The 20865-nt window shown below is 54.8% G+C and overlaps 1 protein-coding gene across 1 annotated transcript; it reads right to left on the bottom strand.

Moving 5' to 3' along the window:
• Positions 1-196: 196 nt before the first annotated feature.
• CAVIN1 (caveolae associated protein 1) lies at positions 197-17909 on the bottom strand. The gene is made up of 2 exons (XM_074849625.1): positions 17320-17909; positions 197-2577 (listed from the first exon to the last, which is right to left on the bottom strand). Exons 1-2 carry the CDS (start codon positions 17737-17739, stop codon positions 1912-1914), a joined length of 1086 nt encoding a protein of 361 aa, XP_074705726.1. The 5' UTR covers positions 17740-17909; the 3' UTR covers positions 197-1911.
• Between the last annotated feature and the right edge of the window lie 2956 nt (positions 17910-20865).

The raw sequence follows: 20865 nt of genomic DNA on the forward strand, positions 1-20865 counted from the left end.
CACCGCGCGGCCGCGGCCGCCGCCACCGCGTCTTAAAGGGGCAGCGCCGCCCCCGGCGGGCCCCGAGCTCGGCAGCGCCCCCGCGTGGGGCGGCGGGACCCGGCCCCGCGTGTCCGTGTCTGTGTGTGTGGGTCTCCCCTGGGCCACCCCGCGCCCCCCGCGGCCCGGCCGGCGCCATGGACAGGCCGCACGCTGGTGGTTTAGAAAAGAGACTTTATTAGTTGCGCTGCGCGGCGGGCGGGGCGCGGCCGCGGGGACAAAACCGCCCGTGGGCCCGCGGGAGGCTCCGGGGAGGCGGGCGGGGACCCCGCGCTGGGCTGCGGGCGGGGCGTGGGCAGGGCCTCGCGGGAGCCCCGCGGCCGACACACGGACCGGCACCTCCCGGGCACCGACACGGGCCCCGGCGGTGCAGGCACCGGGACGGACCCCCGGGGCCGCGGCCAGGCCAAAGCGAGTTTATACACCGGGGTGGGTGTGCAGCAGCAGCCGCTCCCTGCCGGGGGGCAGCGGCCGCGCCCCGCCCGCAGACGGGGTGAGCGGTGCCGGGACCCTCCGCGCTGCCCGCCGGGCTCGGCCGCCCCGGGCCCAGCCCCCGCCGCCCGCTGGGTCCGGCCTCGCCGCCGGCTCCTGCGGGGCCCGGTCGTGCCGCGGGGCAGCCCCGGGCCGAGCCGGGCGGTGCCTCGAGCTGCGCCGCCGCGGGGTCGGGGGTGAAGCTGCAGAAAGCGGGAAACGGGGAGGAAAGCGCGGGAGGGGGGTGCGAGCCTGAGCCGTGCCGGGACCCCTGGAGAAAGAGGATGCTCAGAAATACTCAAGGTCCGGTGCTGGACCGGTGTCAAGGCTGCGCTCGGAGCGTCGAGAGCCCCCGGGGCATCAGCACGTCCCGTGTCCCTCCGGGACAAGCTGCGGCCGGTGGCGGCTGCTCCGGCACCGCTGTGGGCACGTCCCCCCTCCCCGGGCAGCCAGCGTGCGCCTCGCGGCCGGCTGCTGCCGCCCCTGCGGGTGCAGAGGGTCGGATCCAGCACCCCACCTCCACCGCGCTCCCTGCCCCGGCGAGGACTCGCCCACGGCCACTGGGCCTCTGGCAGCCGGGTTCGTAGCCTGGGCAGGGGCGCGGGCGGCCCACGCTGCTCCTGCCGCGGCCCCGGGGCTGCCGCAGCGACGGCCCCAGCGTGGCGGGGAGGAGCAGCGGGTCCCGGCTGTGCCACCTGCGCACCGGCACCCGCGGCAGCGCCGGCAGCCGGGCGGCTTTGTGGCGAAGCCATCCTGGGCACCGCCGGTCCGCCAGCCCCCGGGAGGGCAGAGGGGAGCCGGCCCGCCTGCGTGCCACGCGCCTGGCTCAGCTTCGCCCCTTCTCAGCCCGGCAGCAGGACTGGCTCGGCTCTGCCCTCCCGCACGCGGGCTGCGGCACGGTTCCTCGCGGCCGGTTTGGGTGCTGGGAGTCTTCCTGCCCGCGGGCGTGGGGAGCCGGGGTGCCGTGGGCCGGCATGCTGCTTGGCAGGAAGCTTTCTTGACACCAGGTCTCTTTGCTTTCGGCGGACACTTGAGCTTTCCAGGTGTACAGCCGTTATCTTGGTTTTAGCACTCTCCAGCTGGGCCGGGTCCCCGTCGCTCAAAGCCCGTCTTCGGGTCTGGTGCTCGAAGGCTCTCACGCAGCCTGCAGCAGGAATGGTCTCCAAGGGTGATTTAACAGTGTAAGAAAAACAGTCCCGTGTTCCTAACGTTTCTGTGTGCTAAAGCTAAAATATAAAATACACCTTGTCCAAGCAGGCAGGGGATTGGCGTCGGCTCTGCAGGGTAGTAAAGATGCATAGTGTACGCTTCCCCTGGGGCACCAGGGCAGAGAGAGATCTCGAAATGTGAATGATTACGTGTTCAGCCGTCGTCCGCAACCCTTCCGCGCTGCAGCCTGTCCTACTCGCTGTCGCTCTTGTCCACCAGTACCGCGTCCGACTCCTCCGTGATCTCCAGCAGCGTGTGCATCTCGGGGCTCTCCCCGCGCAGCAGATCCGAGTTTTCTCCCTCCTCTCCACCAACCTCCACCAGCTCCGTGGCTTTCACTTCCACCTCGCCCTCTCTTATTTTCTTGACATGGAAAGTGAAGGGTGGCACTTTGTAGACGGCTGTCTTGGACCTGGCATAGATGGTGTGGTCAGGGGTGAAAGACTTCCTCAGCTTGTCCCGAGAGGTCTTCATCTTCTCTCTCCTTTCGTTAGTCACAATCTTGGTGCCCAGTTTGTTCATCCTCTTCTCCAGGTTGTGGCGGGTCTTCTCCAAGTTGTGGCGGGTCTTCTCCAGGTTTTCCTTGGTCTTTAGCTTAGTCTTCTCCATCTTCTCCTTTGAGAATGCCTTCTTAAAGTCATCCACTCTTTTCATGCCGCTCCTTTTGATGCGCTCTGCCCGTGACTCTTCGATAATCTCTTCAATCTCCACCTCCTCATCCGAGGAGAGCTGGACATGGTCCTCCTCTGCATGGTCCTCGCCCACAGGCACCTCCTCGCCCTCGCCTTCCTTCTCCAGCTTTTCACCCTCCTTTAGAGACTTGCTGATGCTCAGTTTAGACGGGAGCTTCACTTCATCCTGCAAGACACAGAGCGGAGCCAGTGAGACACACAGACACACACACACACACACACAGACACACAGACACACACACACAACACAGACACACATTCACACAGACACACACAGACACACACACACAGACACACACACACAGACACACACAACACAGACACACACACACACAGACACACACACACACAGAGCCTCTCCAGCCCCCCGCGCCCGGCAGTGCCGCAGAGCAGAGGCAAACAGAGCCAGGCGACACCAGGCCTGGGCTCACCCGCCCTTAGCGCACCCGATAAATCCCCGTAACGAGGATCTGCTCTAACCGCACAGCTTAGGGCTCTGCTGTATTTCAGCTCGGGTATAACCAGCTCTGCTCTCTCTGGGCTGGCTCCAAACCCCTCCGTGACTCCAGCAGCGCAGGAAGAAGCAGGCCAGCACTGAAATGGGACACTTTTCCCTTCCTCCTGTGCCCCTGTCACAGTCCCGGCCCCTCCAGTTTCAGCTCCACCCCAGGACCTGGCCGTCACACCAGGACCAAAGCCCCCATCCTGCTCCCCGGTGCCTGCCCAGAGCCCTTCCCGTGCCCCCCAGCCCACGGCATTCCGGCTCCCTTCCCACGGGTGGTCTCTCTTGGTGACCCCACTGGCTGCCCCCAGCTCTCCAGCCTGGCTAGGGTCCGGCCCATGGTGGCCCCAGGGCCAGCGTGGTGCTGGGCTGCAGAGGGCAGCACAGTCCGGAGCTGGGCGTCCGGCCACGCTGCCCGGTGTGCAGACACGGGCCTGGCCCACCCCGCTCTGCGCTCGGACTTTCCCAAGGCCGGCAGGATCCAGATGTGGGGCTGGGACATCTCCTGGGATGCAGCAGGCCGCCCTGTCTGTCCCATTCCTCCGCTGGGGAATAAGCCCAGGAATTTGTCCGAGCCCGTATCTGAAGACGTCGGCCCCGGCTCACGCAGCTCGGTCTGCAAGGTTACGCTGTCTCTACTCGGGTGAGTTCATTCAGCTTCTCCACTCTCCCGGGTCAGCCAAGTTTCTGATCCCAGTGGCAGAGGACAAGCATGTGCCCGGGAGAGGGGCACAGCTCTGGAGTGGGATTGGTTTTCATCCCAGCAGCACATAGCGTGCGTCCCTGCTGCCATGAATCACCTCTCTGTTCCCAGGACAGGCTGGAAATAGCCCATCACTGTACGAAGCCTCACAGCTGCGGGGCTGCAGCCCACGATTCGGAAATTTATTGCCCAAGTGGTTTTAATCCACAGAGCTGGGCGGGAGCAGCGTGGAGCTGCCGAGACGAGCGCTGTCAGAGAGCCAGCAGCAGCCGCGAGGGTGCGTGTGGAACGGGCACGCAGAGAGCAGAGCTGCTGGGCCGAGCTTTGGGGAAAAGCCTGGGCAGCAGGATGGCCACGCTGCTGCTCCGGCCGAGCCCGTGGTCGGAGGCGGGACAGGACGGTCCCTCTGCAGACACGGGGCTGCTCGGCTCGGCCAGCAACGCTGGCCCCAGCTCTTCCTTCCCTTACACCACTGATGCTGACATAAACTTATTGAATACGTGACTCCAGCACAGCTTCACCTGGGTGAAATTCGGATGCTTCTAGCTGCTTCCTCGTTCTTCCCCAAGCACAGGACAGTGCTGTTCCGTGGGGAAGCTGAAGTTCTGGAAATATGAGGGCACCTGGGGAAAGCTCTGTGAACAGTGAAAAGTCAGCTCTGCGGAGCACGGCTCAGCGGAGGGGACACGGGCTGCAGCAGAGTCTGCCAGAGCAGGGCTTTCGTTCTGGGTTTTATTCAGAGCAGAGAGCTGCGCTGGGCAAAGCTCTTCACCCCCCAGAGCACAGCTCAGGTCCCAGATACTTTCTGGAGATTAAGGCGAAGTGGCCAACATATGGTTTCTTCATTTGATCAGCCACTTCAGGAGAAAACAATACACATGCTCTCCAGAGGGTCAGGTCAGTCCAGAACAACTCCACGTCACGGGGAAGGCAGGGAGCCTGTTCTCCACAACAACACCTGCTGGAGCAATCCCAGAGAGTGGGGGGGACCCTGCCCCGCCAGGCGAGAACATCAGGAACTCCAGCCACTTCCTTCCCTCGAGTGAACACAATGAGCCAGGACAAAGGCATCCCCCTCTCGCCTGGCAGGACCGCCACTGGAAACAGGCCATATCCTGCAAACTCAGATACTTATCAGTTAGCTCCAGAACATGTGTCTGCAGAAAGAAACACCACCTCAAAAACTCCACGTCTGCCACATAAGTAACTGCCTTTCCTCGTGTTACACCAGCATCTGACTGAATTTTCCGATGTGGCTGAACGGGCTGCACCAGCAGCACACCCACCCCACCCCGGCAGCATCCTGCAGCTCTCTCCTCACAACCGTGACGACGTGGCCAGCGGCAGCTCCCGGTGCACGGCAGAGCTGGCGCAACCCCCGTCAGGGTGAGGGCTCTCTAACCCCGAGAACAGCAGCTGCCCGGTCGTTGGATCCTCCCCCCCACAGACTGCACCCAGGGACAGACCCACGCTCCTGCCCCCCCACCGGCCCCTCCGGCAGCTGCCCGAGCTCCAGCCCAGCACCGCTCACGGACTTGAGACTCTGCTCCCGCCTCTTTCAGGAGGCACCGTTGCTCCCACACAGAGGCAAAGCGGGACTGCAGCTATTCCATCAGTAAGATGGCTCCAGCCCCAACGTCCCCCCTCCAGACCATTTCCAAGAGCTTTTCTCCAGCTGCTCCTGGGAAACCCTTTGGAGGCCTCTCCCGGCCCCTCTGCGGCAGGGCCAGGCTGGCCGGGGTGACGTGCCCGCTGCGGGGCGTCGGGCTGGCCGAGGGCCCCCGGTAGGGCGTCTCTCTTTCCTCTGCCTGGTATAATTTCTGCATTTTTTTCCCCTGACTCCTCTTCAGTCTGATTGCTTCTCCGAGCCGTAGATAACCAGCTGGAGGACAGCTGGTGGATTTTCAGCACGGCGTGCCGGGGCCACTTTCCCGACCCCGAGCCCACCTGCACCCAGGGAACGTTCCTGCTGGTTTAGGGGCTCTGGTGTGTGCCCAGGACAGCTGCTGCCAGCACAGCCAACAGCTCTGGCACGTCTTAACGGGACAAGGACGTTGCTGCTGAGCATCCCTCGCGTGCAGCTCCCCAGCCGCACCCAGGCACTGCCCAAATGCCGCCAAGGGGCTCCTCCTCCCTGCCTGAGAGGTGTTTCTCCTGCGGAGAAGGGGAGCTGCCCGCTGCGGGCAGAACGTGCCTACAGACACACACAGAGGACAATGGGACCTCGCTGGAACAATCAAGAACCATCCCGGGTCTACGGGTGGCTGCCACACAAATCCCTGCTCTGGGCAAGGCACTATGGTCTGTGCACTTTATTTCACTCATGACTCATCCAGATGAGCTGCATTTTTAACACCAGGCATTCCAACTACTCTATTTTTACTGGGAAAATACTGACCCTTGAAGTGGGCGAGTCCAAAATCCTGGGTCTTGGCATCCCTGCTGTTGGGGTGTTCAAACCCTGGCTCCCGGTCAGCAGATGCAAACCCGTTCCGTTCTCTAAGACAGCTTGAATCCAGCTGGCACAAGACAGCGGGTAAACAAGATTTCTCAGAAGATTTTTATACCAGCAGACGAAGAATCTTTCTGCTCTGTGCACAAAGCAGAGCTACGCCCAGCAGGACAGGCGGCCTCTGAGCTCGCTGCCAGCCGCTGCGCTTCACGCAAAGCTTCAGCTCTGATCCAAGCTCTGTTTTTCTTTTAGGCCTTTGCAATGTGCCCCCCCCGGCCCATTTCAGGGTCTGGCGCTCACGGCTGTGCCGTCCCTCGGGCACAGAGCTCCCCGGCAGGTCCCTCCGCTGGCAGAGCCAAGGGACTGGCAGCCCCCTGGGAGCTTGTGGGTGCCCGGAGGGGCCCCGGGGCCGTGCCCAGCCTGGGAGGCAGCTGCCTGCCAGCTGACGGGGTGTGGGGCTGCTCTGTATTCCTCCTACTTCAAACAACTCAGAGCGGTCAGATCTGCGGGGCAGACCGGCCTCTGCCTTGCTCCGCTAAGCGGGTTTTTATCTGACATTGTTTTCAAGGCGAGTTCCCTCGCCGTGAGTCACCCCGGCAGCCCCGCAGGGCCGCGTTGCTACAACACATGTAAACACTTCCCCTGCCATAGGAAAGGCCAATGGGACCCAAAGCTGAGCTGCATTCCCAGCCCAGCAGAGCTCCTCAAGCGCTGCAGAACCACCAGCAAATCTGGGGAATATTCCCAAAACACCAGAATTAGGACTGGTCTTGAAGAGGCTCTTGTCAGAGTGTAAAAAACAGAGTCCCAGAACTCCCAGCCACTGCGGTCTCCGGTTTGAAGGTTTAATGGCAGATTTTCACACGCGCATGCTATCACATCTGCAGTTCATTTCGTTCCGTTATTTTTACACAATGGCAACAGCGCACACAGTTGAGTTTGGTTGACATGCAGCCGTAACGTGCAGGAGGTGACCGGCTCGTGTCCCCAGGCTCTGCTGGGACCCAGAAGGGCTGATCCCGGCCGCAGCCCCTGGGCCACGCCAGCCCCTCCCTGCCCACCCGGGGCAGGTCAGAGCAGCCCGGGGGGGGAAGGGAGGACTGAAAGCATCTGGGCACAAAACAGCCTTCCAGGTCACATCGAGCCTTGCCAGAGAGGAAAAAGTTCTGCCCTCCCGTTGCCATGATAACTGTTTTGCTCTGCCAGGACACTTTTCTGTGCCGACCTTCCGTCAGTGTCACGGAAGGAGTCAGTGATTCCCGAGTAACAGCCACGCACCTGCCAAGCCCCCAGAGCCCAGCAGAGCCCGGGGGTGGGGGGTGCCTGCGCAGAAGAGAGGAGGGCTGTGCTCTCTTCTCCAGTGCCTTGTTGGAACAGGCTTTTTCTGTGGAGACTGTAATTGCTATCAGAGTCTCTTGCCATATCACAGAAATGTGCCTTTTTAAAAAATCTTGTCACTCTCCTTGAAAAGGAGAAGTTTTCCCTGGCAGCTCCCCGCAGAGACCCCGATTCCCGGGCTGCGTTGGCCTTCGCCTGGCTCCCGGGGCAGCCCTGTCCACCGACCGAGGTGGCCGCTCCCACGGGCAGCGCTGTCACACTGCGGGGTGGCCGCCCAACGAGCAGGCAACGGGGGCTTAGGCTACCTTCTCCAGCAGCCACACAACGAGAGGAAGGCTATCGGGGCTCTAGGCTGTTCCTGGCGGCCCTTTGGCATGAGATAGGTGCTCAGTAAACAGCAGTTAAAGTCTCCACCGGCTCCACTGTGCAGAAGCCCAGCTCGGAGTGAACTGCCGCTGAGCAGGAATGGATGCTGCAGCACCGACCTGAGACAACTGTAGCTTTATGTCCCACAGTTTGTGCTCCTGCCTGTCTTTTATCTATTTAAAACAACTTCAAACCATTTCACAAACACTCACAAACTAAAGCTTACGAGGAGCCTGAGGAGGGAGATATTACCAGCTCTCTATTTCAGAGGGAGAAACTGAGGCTCAGAAAACAGGCAGGGTTTGCCCAGTCACAGCAGATGCCAGCAGAGCCGACTGCTCCGGGCTGCTAGCCCTTCATGCAAGCCACACAGCACCTCAACTCAGCTCCTCGCCATCCACCGTAACTGGGGCAGCAGCGGGCAGCAGCAGCAAGCGGATTAGTCAACAAGCAGAGGCATTTCTGCCTGGCAGGACTGAAGGCTGGCAGCAGCCACAAGCCGGCGGAGAGGCAAAGGCTCTGGAATCAGCAGCTCTCAGAGCTTCAGGAGAGGTTCAGAGCGATCTTCGGGGGGGTATTCCTGCCGGGGCCCTAAACTGCTGCCTCCTCACACGTCTTCTGCTGGCTGGGGCCATGGCACTTTCCGCAGCGCGGGCAGGGGGAACCGTTCCTGGAGACGGCTCAGAGGGCAGTCCCCGGCGAAGCCTCAAAGCGCACGCTCTGGATCTTCTGGGGCTAAGACGAGGAAAACTGCATTTCAATGGCCAGTGGAAAGGAAACACAATGGAAGAACTTACCTGTCCCTGCTGGGAGTCTGATCAGGAACATCGCCAACCAAGTGATCCGGATTAGCATGAGAACAGGCAGAGAGAAAAGGCACAGGGGCATAGTTTAGTAAAGGGAGAAGCCAGGTAGCAAAATCTGACAGAATAGACAGTCAGCAAAGATTTATTAGAAGGAAGAGTCTCCTTCTCTAATTTACAGCAGGTCCTAGGGGGTGAGGAATCCCTTCCATGGTTTCAGGCACTGCCATAGGGCCAGGTTCTGCTCTTCTCACACTGCTGCTCACAGAGCGATTTGATGTCGGCGGTTCTGGAGATACGTCCCAGTTCTGTGGTGCGGCTGAAAGCAGAGTGTGCTTGTAGGTGTGTGATTATGAAAAGACAGTGATTTAAACCCCCATGTTTATTAATTCAAACACACAAGCTGGAGAGATCGAAGCAGCTGGGTGTGATTCCATCCGCTGGCTTTGTCAGCGTACTAACCATACCCTGAACCAAAGCTGGACAATACCCAGCAGCTTACAGACCTCTACACCCAGTGACACAGCAAAATGCTCACCGCAAAATCAGACTTGGCCTCGACTCTTGCGTTCCAAAGGTTGGACAGGTTTTATCTCCAAGAGTGCCAAGAGATCCATAAAAAAAGCCTCAAGCCCTTAGAGAGAAGACTACTGACTCCTGCAGTGAGAAGTCACCAAAGAATACTGCTGAGACAAAGGAAAAGCTCTAAAATACGAGGGGGGAAAGCAAAATAGGTTGGGATTAGGTAAATGTTAAAGGCATAAGCTAGTTTGCTCTCTAGTATCTCCCTGACTAGCAGAAGCCCTTCCACCCTCTGTAACTGTGTATATTGTGCAATCTTCCTGGCACTTCTTTCTATCAGGCACGTCTAGTTACTCTGTGTCCTGGAAGCTGCGTCCTCAAAGGCTGCAGCTTCTTCGTTAGCTGGTGAGAATGAGCAGCCTGGCACCGGCGCTGGAGCCACTTCGAACCTGATGGTGAAAGGCAAGGGCGGAACGCGTGGGGAGAGGAGGAGGCTGCGCTTGGAAAAGTGCTTTTGCCTAACAGTGAGTCAGAAGAAAGGCAGGGCTTAGGAAACAGAGAAGTAAATAGATTGCAGAGTGAAAAGGTTTTGGTTCTTTTTCCTCTGACAGCAGAAAAAAGTTTTGATCCTGTTATCAGCCTGTTTGTACAACTGGCTTTACTCTCAGAACCGCTCCTCCCGGATAAACCTGTCTCAGCTGATTAATAATTCCAGAGCTGGTTTTGAACAGCAAACCAGTAAATACGGCGTTTGCATTACAGATGATTTGCAGACAGATCTGGGCTGATGCTGACACTTGCATCCTCACATAAAGCTATAAACATCCTGAGACTTTTTATTCTAAATATTTGATTTTCCCTCGCTGACACTGAGCACCTTTGCTTCTGGTCTTTCTCTCGTCTTGCAGCTGGACCATGGACCCACAATTCTTCAGGTACTTTGTCAGTTGTAGAAGATCTGGCAGAACCAAGAGGGCAACGTTATCGCACAGAGGACAGAAGAGGGCTGAGCACGTTGCCCAAAAGCTCATGAGTCACCGCTGTGCCCGTGGGCCACAGCCGCGTCCCAGAGCGGAGCGCGCGGTCCCCTGCTCGTCCCTGAGCCAGGGCAGCGCGTGGCCCTGCGGGGCACCGGGGGAGCCGGGGCGCAGCCCTCCGCGGGTCGGGGCGCAGGTCAGGCCGTGCTGCTCTGGACAACGGGTGGCGCTGGCCTGAGCGGGGCCGCTCGCTCGTGCCCGGCCGGGAGCGGGGCCGGGTGACAGCGCGGTGTCACCGCAGCGGCTCAGCACCTCGCGAGCGGCGCGGGGCAGGCGGAGGGACGCGCCGCAGCCACAGAGCGTTCGCGTTTACGTGGAATGGGGGAAGTGGGATAACGTGCAGGAGCACCACTTCTCCCACGATGCTCAAAGCCTTCCCATGCTCTGCAGCACCTACAACACCGAGCAGCTTCGAGCACGTCCCGGTCACCCTCCCGCCGGCGAGGAGTGGGACCGTGTCCCTCCCTGAGCACTGACCGGCTCCGGCTTCTTGAATTCTTTGGTTTCTAATCCCAGACCCGCAAACCTGGTTACATGCAGCCTTGGAGAGTTTCTCCTGCTCTGTATCCACGAGGGGTTAATTTATTTTTGCTGAGGGCTCGTGTCTAGCTTAGGAATGGGAAAAGGAGCCTCAGTCTCACTGGAACCCAGAGCGCTCCAGCACCGAGCACGGTCGGTAAACCCCGCGCTGCATCACGCTCCCGGGGCAGGGCCCTGCTGGCGGCACACAGACATCGTGATCAGAGCCACTGCTGGAGGCACAAGAGAGGCCTGAGAGAGGAATATGTGATCAGAAGGAATATTACCTTTGGGTTTATTTTCATGAGCCATTAATCATCCGATCTAACCCTATCCTATGATGCTGAGCAGTCTCTGGCCCTTTGCTCTGAGACAATTTATTGCTGCACAGCTCAGTGTGTAACTATAACGCTGAAAGGATTTCAGCAAAGCAAGCAGTCCTGGCACTAACTGCTTATAAATAATACCTGAGCAATGAAATATTAATGCAGTGGACTCCAGGCTGCAGCAGAGAAATCCATGCTCCAGAACTATCTATTGGTAGAAGGATTGATAATCTGCACTAAGAAAAATCCTGGAAGTGAGAGATATTAACATTGTGAAATTTTTTTAAGGCTCAGTCTCCTGTGAATTATTATCTTGAGACTTATAATTCAGTAACGTGCAGAGAATCTGAAGGATTCTGTGCACATCAGGATGTTAACGTGGTGCCCCTTACGAAGGATGGAGAACACGCAGCTGAGTTCAGCGCTGCAGCCCGAAGGAATAGACTTGAACGATATTTCTCTCTTTCCCCTGGGATGGCATGTTTTCACCTCTAATTTTGCTACTTCTGTGACCAAAAGCTGGAGGACAGAAGGGAAGATACGATAGCTTCCTGGGCTAAGACCCCGGTATTCCAGCAACAAAGACAAAGGGTCAGAGACAAACAATATCGGCCCTTAATTAATGACTACCAGTGTGTATAATTCAGAATTTTTGTGGTTTTGATTCAGATTTTTTGTGGTTTTTAACAAAGACTTCATGATTAATTCTCCTTCATATTTTGTTTAAGAGCAGAATAAAATCAAGCAAAAGCAAATCCAGCCTGAGAGGAATATCCTGTCCCCACTGACCACACCAGAACTGTCACTGGATGTTCCCTGGGATTTGGCAGGTTGCTGATCCACAAACCCACTGGTGAGAAGCTCACGGTAATTCTCTGCTGAACCTGGGATAAGAGCAGCTGCGGCTGCAAAGGGAGCTGCTTTGGAGTGGATTCACAGCAAATGAAACCAGCCTTTTATTTTAAAGTATTATCAGAAAATAAATACAAAACCCACCCGGCGCTGCAATGCAAATCTCTGCAGTGAACCCCTGGGAAAAACAGACTCTGCGTACGGTGCCGCTGCGGATCCGGAGAGGGACGGAGCCCAGGCGCAGAGCGCTGCTAAGCACACGGAGCCAACGGGTCTCCAGCGCCCGCGCCTGCCCCCAGCGCTGCCATTCAGATTTGGTTTGAAATTTCTGTTTATTCTTTAACGCCTGTAGCTGGGCAAGCTCCACCGGACCCAAGGCACGTAACCCACACAGGCTGTTCCTTGGGGCTGCAGATCATGCTGGCTCCCACGAACACGCTGCTGTCATTAGACTCATGAGGGTTTTGTTTCAGAATGATTAATCTGAAGCCAAAGCGTAGCTCGGGGCAGCTGACACAGTGCTCAGGAGGTGGAGAAAGGCTGCAGCCCAGGGGCGGTGGGTGCGGCGGCTGCGGTACGGGGGTTTGGGTGCCCTGTGCTCCCTGCCCCATGCCTCGCATCAGACCCCTGAGCTCATCTGCTTTTCCACGCTCTCTTCTGAGGAGCACAGACCTAAAAACGAGGCAGTTCAGGTCTGGCCTCCAAACCTCTGGCGTTAACGTGAGGGTTTGACATTCATCCCTCCTCCCCATGATCGACAATCCTGTTGCTCTCGTCCGTATAAGGCCCACTCAAGGCACAAAAGCCAAGCTGTGCTATTTATACTTCCTCATCCAGCCCTACCTACCCCACACATTGTACGGCCGAGCTTCACGTTCTACCCTGCGCTCGTCACGGCCCGGCCCTTCCCAGAGAAACTCCACGTCTCCCGAGGCTCTGAGCGGCTGCTGGAGTCACCCGAAGCGCAGAGGAGCCCCGCGAGAGCCCCCGGACCCGACAGCGTGGGGAGCCCCCGTCCGCGCGCCGCCGACAAAGGCCGCTCTCTTTCCAACAAACAATGCTGCGCATCACGAGCCAGGCTTCCCTCGAGCTCGGCGCCCACATGAGCCTCAAAATAAAGGACCAGCACACTTCAGAAATTCAATACTCAATACGTGTGCCGAGTGCTGCAAGCGTTTGTCCGGCTGCAAGAAAATCAGGCCTTTGACATTTGCAGGAATAAGTTTAATGGTAGAAAAATGTTTGGAGGAAAAATGCCGGGCTTACGTAAGTGCTGACACTGGCTGTTCTTCAGCTGAATGTGGCAGGCTGGCTGGTGTCAGAGCAGTAGCTTTGTGCATGGGACATCCATTATTTAATCATGAACTGTAGTAACCAGCCCCAGATTCTTGTACCCTAGAACCAGGGGATTCGGGATGAAGTCACTTTAGTTTGTTTTTATTAGCAACCACTCTTACCAAATTTGTTGGTGTCCTAATTTGTCTGAAAGAGAGGAGCCCAGGACAGCGGGCACAAAGGAAGCACTGAGGAGCTCTGTTCCCGGGGGCTGCTAATAAGAGCACGTAGTCATTTGACATCAGAGTGTTCAGGAAGGCAAGTCCTGTTTATGGCAAGAGCCTGAGCTCCTGCTGACACGGCAGCTTGTCAGAGCTCTGTCACCTTTGCTTCTGGTAGGCAAGGTCTGAAAACAAGATGTGGTAATCTGGAGGGGGGTTGGTTTTTTAATTTTATCCTCAAGAATCAATCTAATTCCCTACATTACGTCGATACAAACACTCTTACCTTGGTAGAAATCAGACCAGCCCCTGGCAAAATCAGGTAAAAGTGTACGTGAGAGAGTGAGCGAGACAGCGCGGGCATGTACGCGCGGGACTGCGAGGAACGGCCCGTAACGCTCCGCCGAGTGCCTCGCCCTCACCGCCCCAGGGGAAGGGACTTTCAGTTCGGCCCTTTCTCCCCAAGTTTGAAACTACCCAGGCAGGGTGCTCTAGGCCCACCTCGACAGATCAAGCCTTCCCGGAACAAAATTCGATTTTCATTTTTTCCTAATCTAACAGCTGGCAAAATACAACTCGCGCGCAGTTTGACCTCTTCTCCCAAGGTGGCAAAAGGTCTTATTTGCACTCCTGAAATAGTCCGAAACTGCTGGGGACGCGGTATTCGGCAAGGAGAGAATAATCAGACATCTATAACCGGGAAAGAGCTGATTTCTCTTCACCTCCTTTTATTTCTTCATACCGCAGAATCAGGCAACACTAAATCCCCGTCGAGCACGGCTGCTGCTCTGCTCAGCTGTCTGGCTTCAAAATAGCCACCACTGGTTTTATGTCATATTTTATGTCTCTTAGGATGAGCTTATCTCTTGTTGTCCCAAAGAAAAGAATAACAAATCTTTGCATTTTTAGCCATAGCAACTGCAAATGCAATTGCACAGGAGGTTAATCACAGCTTTCCCAAGGCAGCTTTTCCTGATTAGAAAGTAGCAACAATGTTGTTCGCCATCACAGAATTAATGACATTACTGACCTATCACAGACTTCGATAGGCAGCGGGTCTTGAGAAGTGAAGCACTGAATTAGAAAAGAGTCATTTTGTAATTTTTTTTGGTAAATAATAGACACAGTTAGGAAAACAGTGAATTTTCCTCATTTAACTCCCGGGGTGGGGCCCATCATAAAGTTTTGGTTTTATAGACTCTTGATACATTTTTTTGACATTTCATGATTATTAATGCTGACCCACAGAAGGGTGTTAGCAAACAGGTAACCCAGCGGGAATCGACCAGGCTTCTTGTGACAAATAACATTGTTCCGTGTCAGTAAAGCTGCCGAACATCATCCTCGATTCGAGAACTACCTGGACAACGTACACACAAAAATATCACTTCTTTCTGTATAGTTTTATTATTTAAATGTGTTAGCATTATCTGTTTTGCATAATCCCAGACAAAGTACGACTCTTGTCATCAATGTGCCTAGAATTACATATTCATATGAATAAATCAGGACACAATTGTAACCTGATGTTTTTGCAAATCTGCTGTGCAGTTGCCCCAGCCTGTGCCAGGGAGCTCTGAAGAGCAACATCTCCCTAATTACAGTAGGACACAAACTCTGAAAATCCTGTCCCTCCCAGGTAAAGACAAAGCAGAATAAAATCCCCCAAAGCCAGAAGCAAAACTTCCAGGATCCCCCAAAATGTTTAACTTCGTCAGAATAAAAGGCCTCCACAAATAAGAGAGACTCCTACACACGACAGATTATTTTTCCTTGCCCCCAGCCCTACAGTTCAGGTTTCTGCTCACTGGAGATCACAGGGTGACGCTACTGTGGAGCACAAGCCACAGAGTAACGCAACTCGTGAGCACCCCCGTTTTCTCCATGTAGCTCTGAGACAGACTGCGACTGGCACATCCAGAAACACCCTCTGTGGCCCAACACCCCTGTTTCCACCCCACGCAGGACAGAGCAGTATTGCAGAGGACTGCAGAAACGCACCCCGATCTTCCCGGGCATTCCAGTGGCCCAGCCTGGCCACCGAATTCTCATCGTACGGGTCTGTCTCAGCCACAGCACCGCAGCACAACACTACTGTCCACAAAAGGATTGGTTACTCAGGCACATTAATATTATCGTGGCCTATTTCCTTCTACTATTCAAACATCAAAAGCCCATCGTGGATTTTGTTTCTCGGTGTAAGCACCACATTAAGAGCTAATCAAGAGTTTCTCCTCCAGGAGAGACTCCACTTGCCTCGGCATTGGCCGTCACAAGCCCGCGTGCCTGCGGCCGCCCCTCGGCCCTCCCCGGAGCGGGACCCTCACCCCCAGCTTCCCGCAGAAGCGCAGGGACTGCCCTGAGGGCACAAAGGCCCCGTCTCACATGAAGCAAACCTGGAGAACTTCTCACTTGTGCTCTGTGGCCTCTCAGTCAAACCACAGCGAATTCCATGCGGGGACACTGTTCTGATTTACAAATAATAATTTCTTTGTTCCCTAATATCTTCATGATTCACACGCCGTAGTCCCTTGTCAACTGATTCTCTCAGAGGCTGTGCCGTCCTCATTCCATCGGCAGGAGTATTGCCCCCGATTTCCTTTAGAAGCAGGATTGCTTTTTCATATTCAAAGAGAAACTCCACTCAATATTCATAAGCAGCAGCAAACCAAAACAAACAGCTCCCCAAATGACAATCTGCCAATGTTCAGGATGCTTCCAAAGACCTAGAAGCTTGCCAACTTCCTACCTATTTCCGTAACCCACAACAATGTTATGTCTAAACAATTCCCTTCACTCTTCTCATTTTGCAACGCTTGTTGCTTCTGCAGTACATTTAGAGGTTTATTTTATTTTCCCATGGACAGACCTAGCCTCCCCCAAAAGCCTGATACAAATGTAACTGGTGAGTTTGCCTTGTACGATCTGAACAGACTCGAGCATTTCAGCCTTTCGGGCATGATAAAACTACAAATGCTTAAGCTCTGAATCAGAGTTACACAGGCCCCCGTACTTGTTAGATTCCTGAGCCTATTATCATCAGCTCTCCCTTCAAATCCTGCAGTAAGAAGCATTTTCCCTTTTTTTTTTTTTCAGTTTTTCTTCTCTCTCTTCCTGTGATCAGCACTAGATGCTTCTCTCTTTGTCCCTGATGTTGTCTATTATTAACCCAGAGGCTTCTAACGGAATCATTAACTATTTCACTCACTTTTCTTCTGTGGCCCAGCATAAGAGTTTGCTCTGATAAGGAAGACTAACTCCGGACAGGAAAACTGACAGAAACGTATCCCTCTCTTCTTGTTTAATATTAAAGGAAAAATCCAATGCTTAGTGCAGGGGTTGAACATCAAACAAACAAAAGCTGTTATTGAAACCAAACAACTAGAACATTCAAGACTTGCAAGTTGCAAAAAAAAAAGAACGTGAAAATCAGTACAAGCTCCACGGCAAGGGCAGACCCGAGTGCTAATGAGCCCAAGGAGCTGTTGTGCATTTTCTCTAACGTCGCTCTGTCCCAGTCAGTGAGACCGACCCCACGCCGGGGTTACGGACTCTCACTGTTATCAGATGCATGTCACAAATCTGAAATATTATCGCTCTCCACGTAGCAATACGCATGTTGCCTCTCAGTAGAAACGACGCTGGCAGACGGATTTACAATACCCCCTTCCAGAACCCCGCACATTCTTGTTCTTTTTTTAGCTAAGCAGTAAAATCAGGTTATTTTGAAACTTCTGGTCCATGGCAATGAGTGCTTCGGGCCGTTGTCACTACCTTCATTAAAAATCCTGTTAACTGTAGCAACTCTGTCAAACCTTGCCTTAGAACACACAGACCACTTAAATCATGAATGAGAGCTACTTGGGACCCGCCTCAGTTCGGGCTGCCAGACAGGCAGGGGAGGTTGGGACCGGCCACGCAGCGGGACAGAACCCTTAGCGGGGAGAACACCCCCTAGCAGGACACAAAGACCTCGTGAAATAGCTCCTTACCTGGTAGATCATGACTTTGAAGTTTTTGCGTTTCAGGAGCTCCGCTTCGTTGGCCTCCAGCTTCTTTATCTGCCCAGCTTGCTTCTCCAGGTTCTGCCGAACGGTTTTCACGTTGACGCTCACCTTGCGCACTTTTTCCAGCATCTTGTTCACGGTGTTGCTGGTGGTGGTGTGCGCCTTTGTCAGCTTGGTGAGTTCTCCCTGGATGCTGGTCACTGCGCTGTCCATCTCTTGCTGTCTCTCCTCCAGCTGTGTTTGGGTCAGCTGGATCTGATCCACGGCTCCAATGATCTTGTCCAGAAGGGTCAGCACCATCACGCCGTTGATCTGGTCTGCTTTGATGGGTTCCTCGGGCACTGGCTCCTCTGAGGCCTCGGAGGCAGTTGGTGGTTCGATAATTTGCAGAGTCGTATCCTCCATGATCGCTCGGGAGTCCTGGCTAGCGGAGCCGGGGGAAGCTGTCACTGCAGGGAGAGAGAGGAGCGAAAACTAAACCCGAGCCTCAGCTAAACTCTGCGCTGGGAGACACGCCAGAAATGGAGAGCACAGTGTGTGGAGTCTGTGCTGAAATTCAAATGGCACAGCTCTGCAGAGCCGGCCAGTGAAACTGCCCTGCAAAATTTTCCAGGCTTGCAGGTCATTGGCTGACTCCACCTCGGCTGTATAAAAGGAGCCCGCTGCCAAATGCCTGATGACCCACCCTTTCTGAAATGATTAAAATAGTTAGAGGGGAGGCGATGGCTTTGCATGCAAACACAGGCACAGCTCAGCGAGGAATGCAAAGCTCTGCAACTACAACCACCTCTTCTTTACCGTAAGTCTAAAGCACTGTAGGTAACGAGAGGAAAAAACACAAACCTTGAGTAAAAGGCTCGGGAAGCTGCTGGAAAGCAAGCAAGCCCATCTGGGCACAGCTGTGTACATTAAAGGAAGGCTGCTTTAAACAACTGCACACGTTAAAGTTCAGCTGGAAAATTCAGATCTTTGGCCAATACTTAGGGTTTTTTTCCAGGACTATGAGAGTTGATTTTCAATACCTTAAATAAATGCCACCATTTGGATTCAGAAGTTACGGCACAGAACTTCTGGATCATAAAAATGCACACTCCCATGCGTGGGAATGTACACAGCAGGCACACACATGATATATGTGCACCACGTCTCTGTGCAGATTTTACACAGAAAGAATTATCATTCACTCCTGAAGTGAAGCAGCCGGCCACTCCCCCCCAAAAGCAGCGATCTCAGCTCTTCAATCCTCTGTCATCGACAAATCTAGTCACTGGGCTTCTAAAGGCGGGACAAGCTTCAGCATACGCCACACAAAAACGTACTTGTAAGCCATGCCCAAACACATCGTGTTACACGAGGCTTTATTGGTAAAAAAGATACTAATTGTTTCAGAACTTTGGAGTACATACTGCTTTAGAAAACATGGAGAAGAAATAATCCTTATTTTGCTGACTTTAACCCCAGTATTGCACAAAGTAATTCACAGACTCCTCTATGGCACTGGCAGAAGTTTCTGCCTCGTGGCACCCGCGCCAGCCTCCTGCCCTAGAAGACACTCGGAGGTGCTGCCCAAGACTCTACAGGGATGTGAAGAAGGAAAATGCAGATCTCGGGAGTGACACTCTCGCTGGTGTGGGCTCTGCCAAAGGAAATCAGGCTCCCCCGGACAGAACTGGGGCGAAGGCTCCGCTGGCTGGGGCAGCTGGAGGCCGGTCCTGGCTCAGCCCAGGGGCTGTGGGCAAGCTGGAAGGCTGCAGTTTCCCTCTTGTCCTGTAACCCTGACAACAGCAATTCCTACTGGCACATCTTGCCTCCCGCCAGGGCCAAGCCTGCCCTTGCAATTCGCCAGTGGCTGGCGGATGAAGTAAGAGCTCTGCAACAGGGTTTCTGCAGGCTCAGAGCCCCCCTCACGACAGCGCTGGAGGAAACGCTCCACCCGAGCACACAGGCTGGGAGCCCCGCGACGCACAGAGAGAGCACAGGGACGTTGTTCAGCCGTGAGTGCTCACGGCAGCCAGCGCTTTCCCTGCCCCGTGTGACAGCTCCGCTTTCTGCTCCTGCCGCAGCCACGCTGCACCATTGATCTCGATCTGCTCTCACTGTGCATCAGTAAATTGTGCTGGGCGGCTTCCACAATAGGTATTATGTCATGTATTTAAAATAGGTTGCTTTTCTATACCCTGTTTTTTCCTGGAGGGACCTTTTTCCTGAGGATTTATTTCCAGTGTTTACTGCTGATGAGTCAGTTCCATGAAAAAACCCTCCCTGCAGCCAGCCAGGGCAGAGGCTCCGCAGTTGTTTCTCACTGGGGGTTTCTGCTCCCGAGCGGATTTCCCAAACACCTCCATCAGGTTCCACGTACGGGGCGGGGTGCAAGCAGAGCAGTGCTCTCTGCCTAGGCCTGCCGTCCATTCCACGGTGGCTTCCCCATTTGGGAATAATTAAAAAAACCCGACCGAGCAGGTCAGTCTAGACAGAATCAGAATCAACAACAGAACAGGAGTTTATATTTGTTCTTGATACTCGGTAGGAGAGATGCGACGCCACGCTCAGTGCTCGCTGTGCACGCAGCAAACACACCCCACGATCAAATGCGATGAGTAATTTTCTATGTTAGGACTAACTTCATTTCGGCCATTTTCTGCCGTGGAGACGTACTGGGAAAAGCCAATAGGTGGCAAACTGCAGCCTCCCCTTCGGAGCCTTCGCTCTGCCTCGAGCACAGGACTGTGACATCTGTCTCAGTCTCTTCTAGTGCGAACAATCTCTTGCTGCTCTTGTTGCACAGTAGATACAGTTTGACCTTTGGCTCTTCCACGCTTGCACTATGCCTTAGATATTACTGATCATTCCAATATCCCAGAGCTTTTACAGCACCGCTACAGAATTCATTACAGAGACATGGAACAGACAGTCCAAACAAAAACCAGCGTATTTCAGCTTCAAAGAAAAGCTCTGTCAGCCGTATGCAGGACAACAAAGGACAACAATGTGCAGCATCTGCTTCCACATCAGTCCCTGAAAGTTCCTGTGACTACAGGAAATGGCTCAGCTCACTAATGTCTCAAATAGCAAGATAGAGCTGCCTGGGGCCTGTCAGAAATAAGGACCAGCCTTGGCTTCCAGGGGACAGACTTAAATTTCACCAAGTGCAGCTGATACAATTTGTCCCTTCACCTGTAGCTGAAATACAAAGGACATGGCCTGGATAGACAAAAAGAAAGAAAACGTTCCTCTGTTTTCCAAGGACCTGGGGATAAGTACAGGGGGAGGAAAGGTGCAGTATGTGCCCACCTTTCCGTACTGTTGGATGCCTCCCACAGACGAGGAGAACTCAGCTTCACCTGCAGTGCATTCCGCAGGCACCAAACTCCAATGACAAATTAAGATACGTGTTATTTAACCTTCTAACTTGCTCACCTTTTCACAAGCAAGTTGAGAGATGTCAAATACTGGAATAAAAGCAAGAGCCGGGTGTCAGCAGCCCTGCCACTGCCATTTCCATCACGCAGCACCACCAGCCTCGCTAACACG

The sequence above is a fragment of the Strix aluco genome, chromosome 24 (genome assembly GCF_031877795.1).
Source record: "Strix aluco isolate bStrAlu1 chromosome 24, bStrAlu1.hap1, whole genome shotgun sequence".
NCBI lineage: Eukaryota > Metazoa > Chordata > Aves > Strigiformes > Strigidae > Strix > Strix aluco.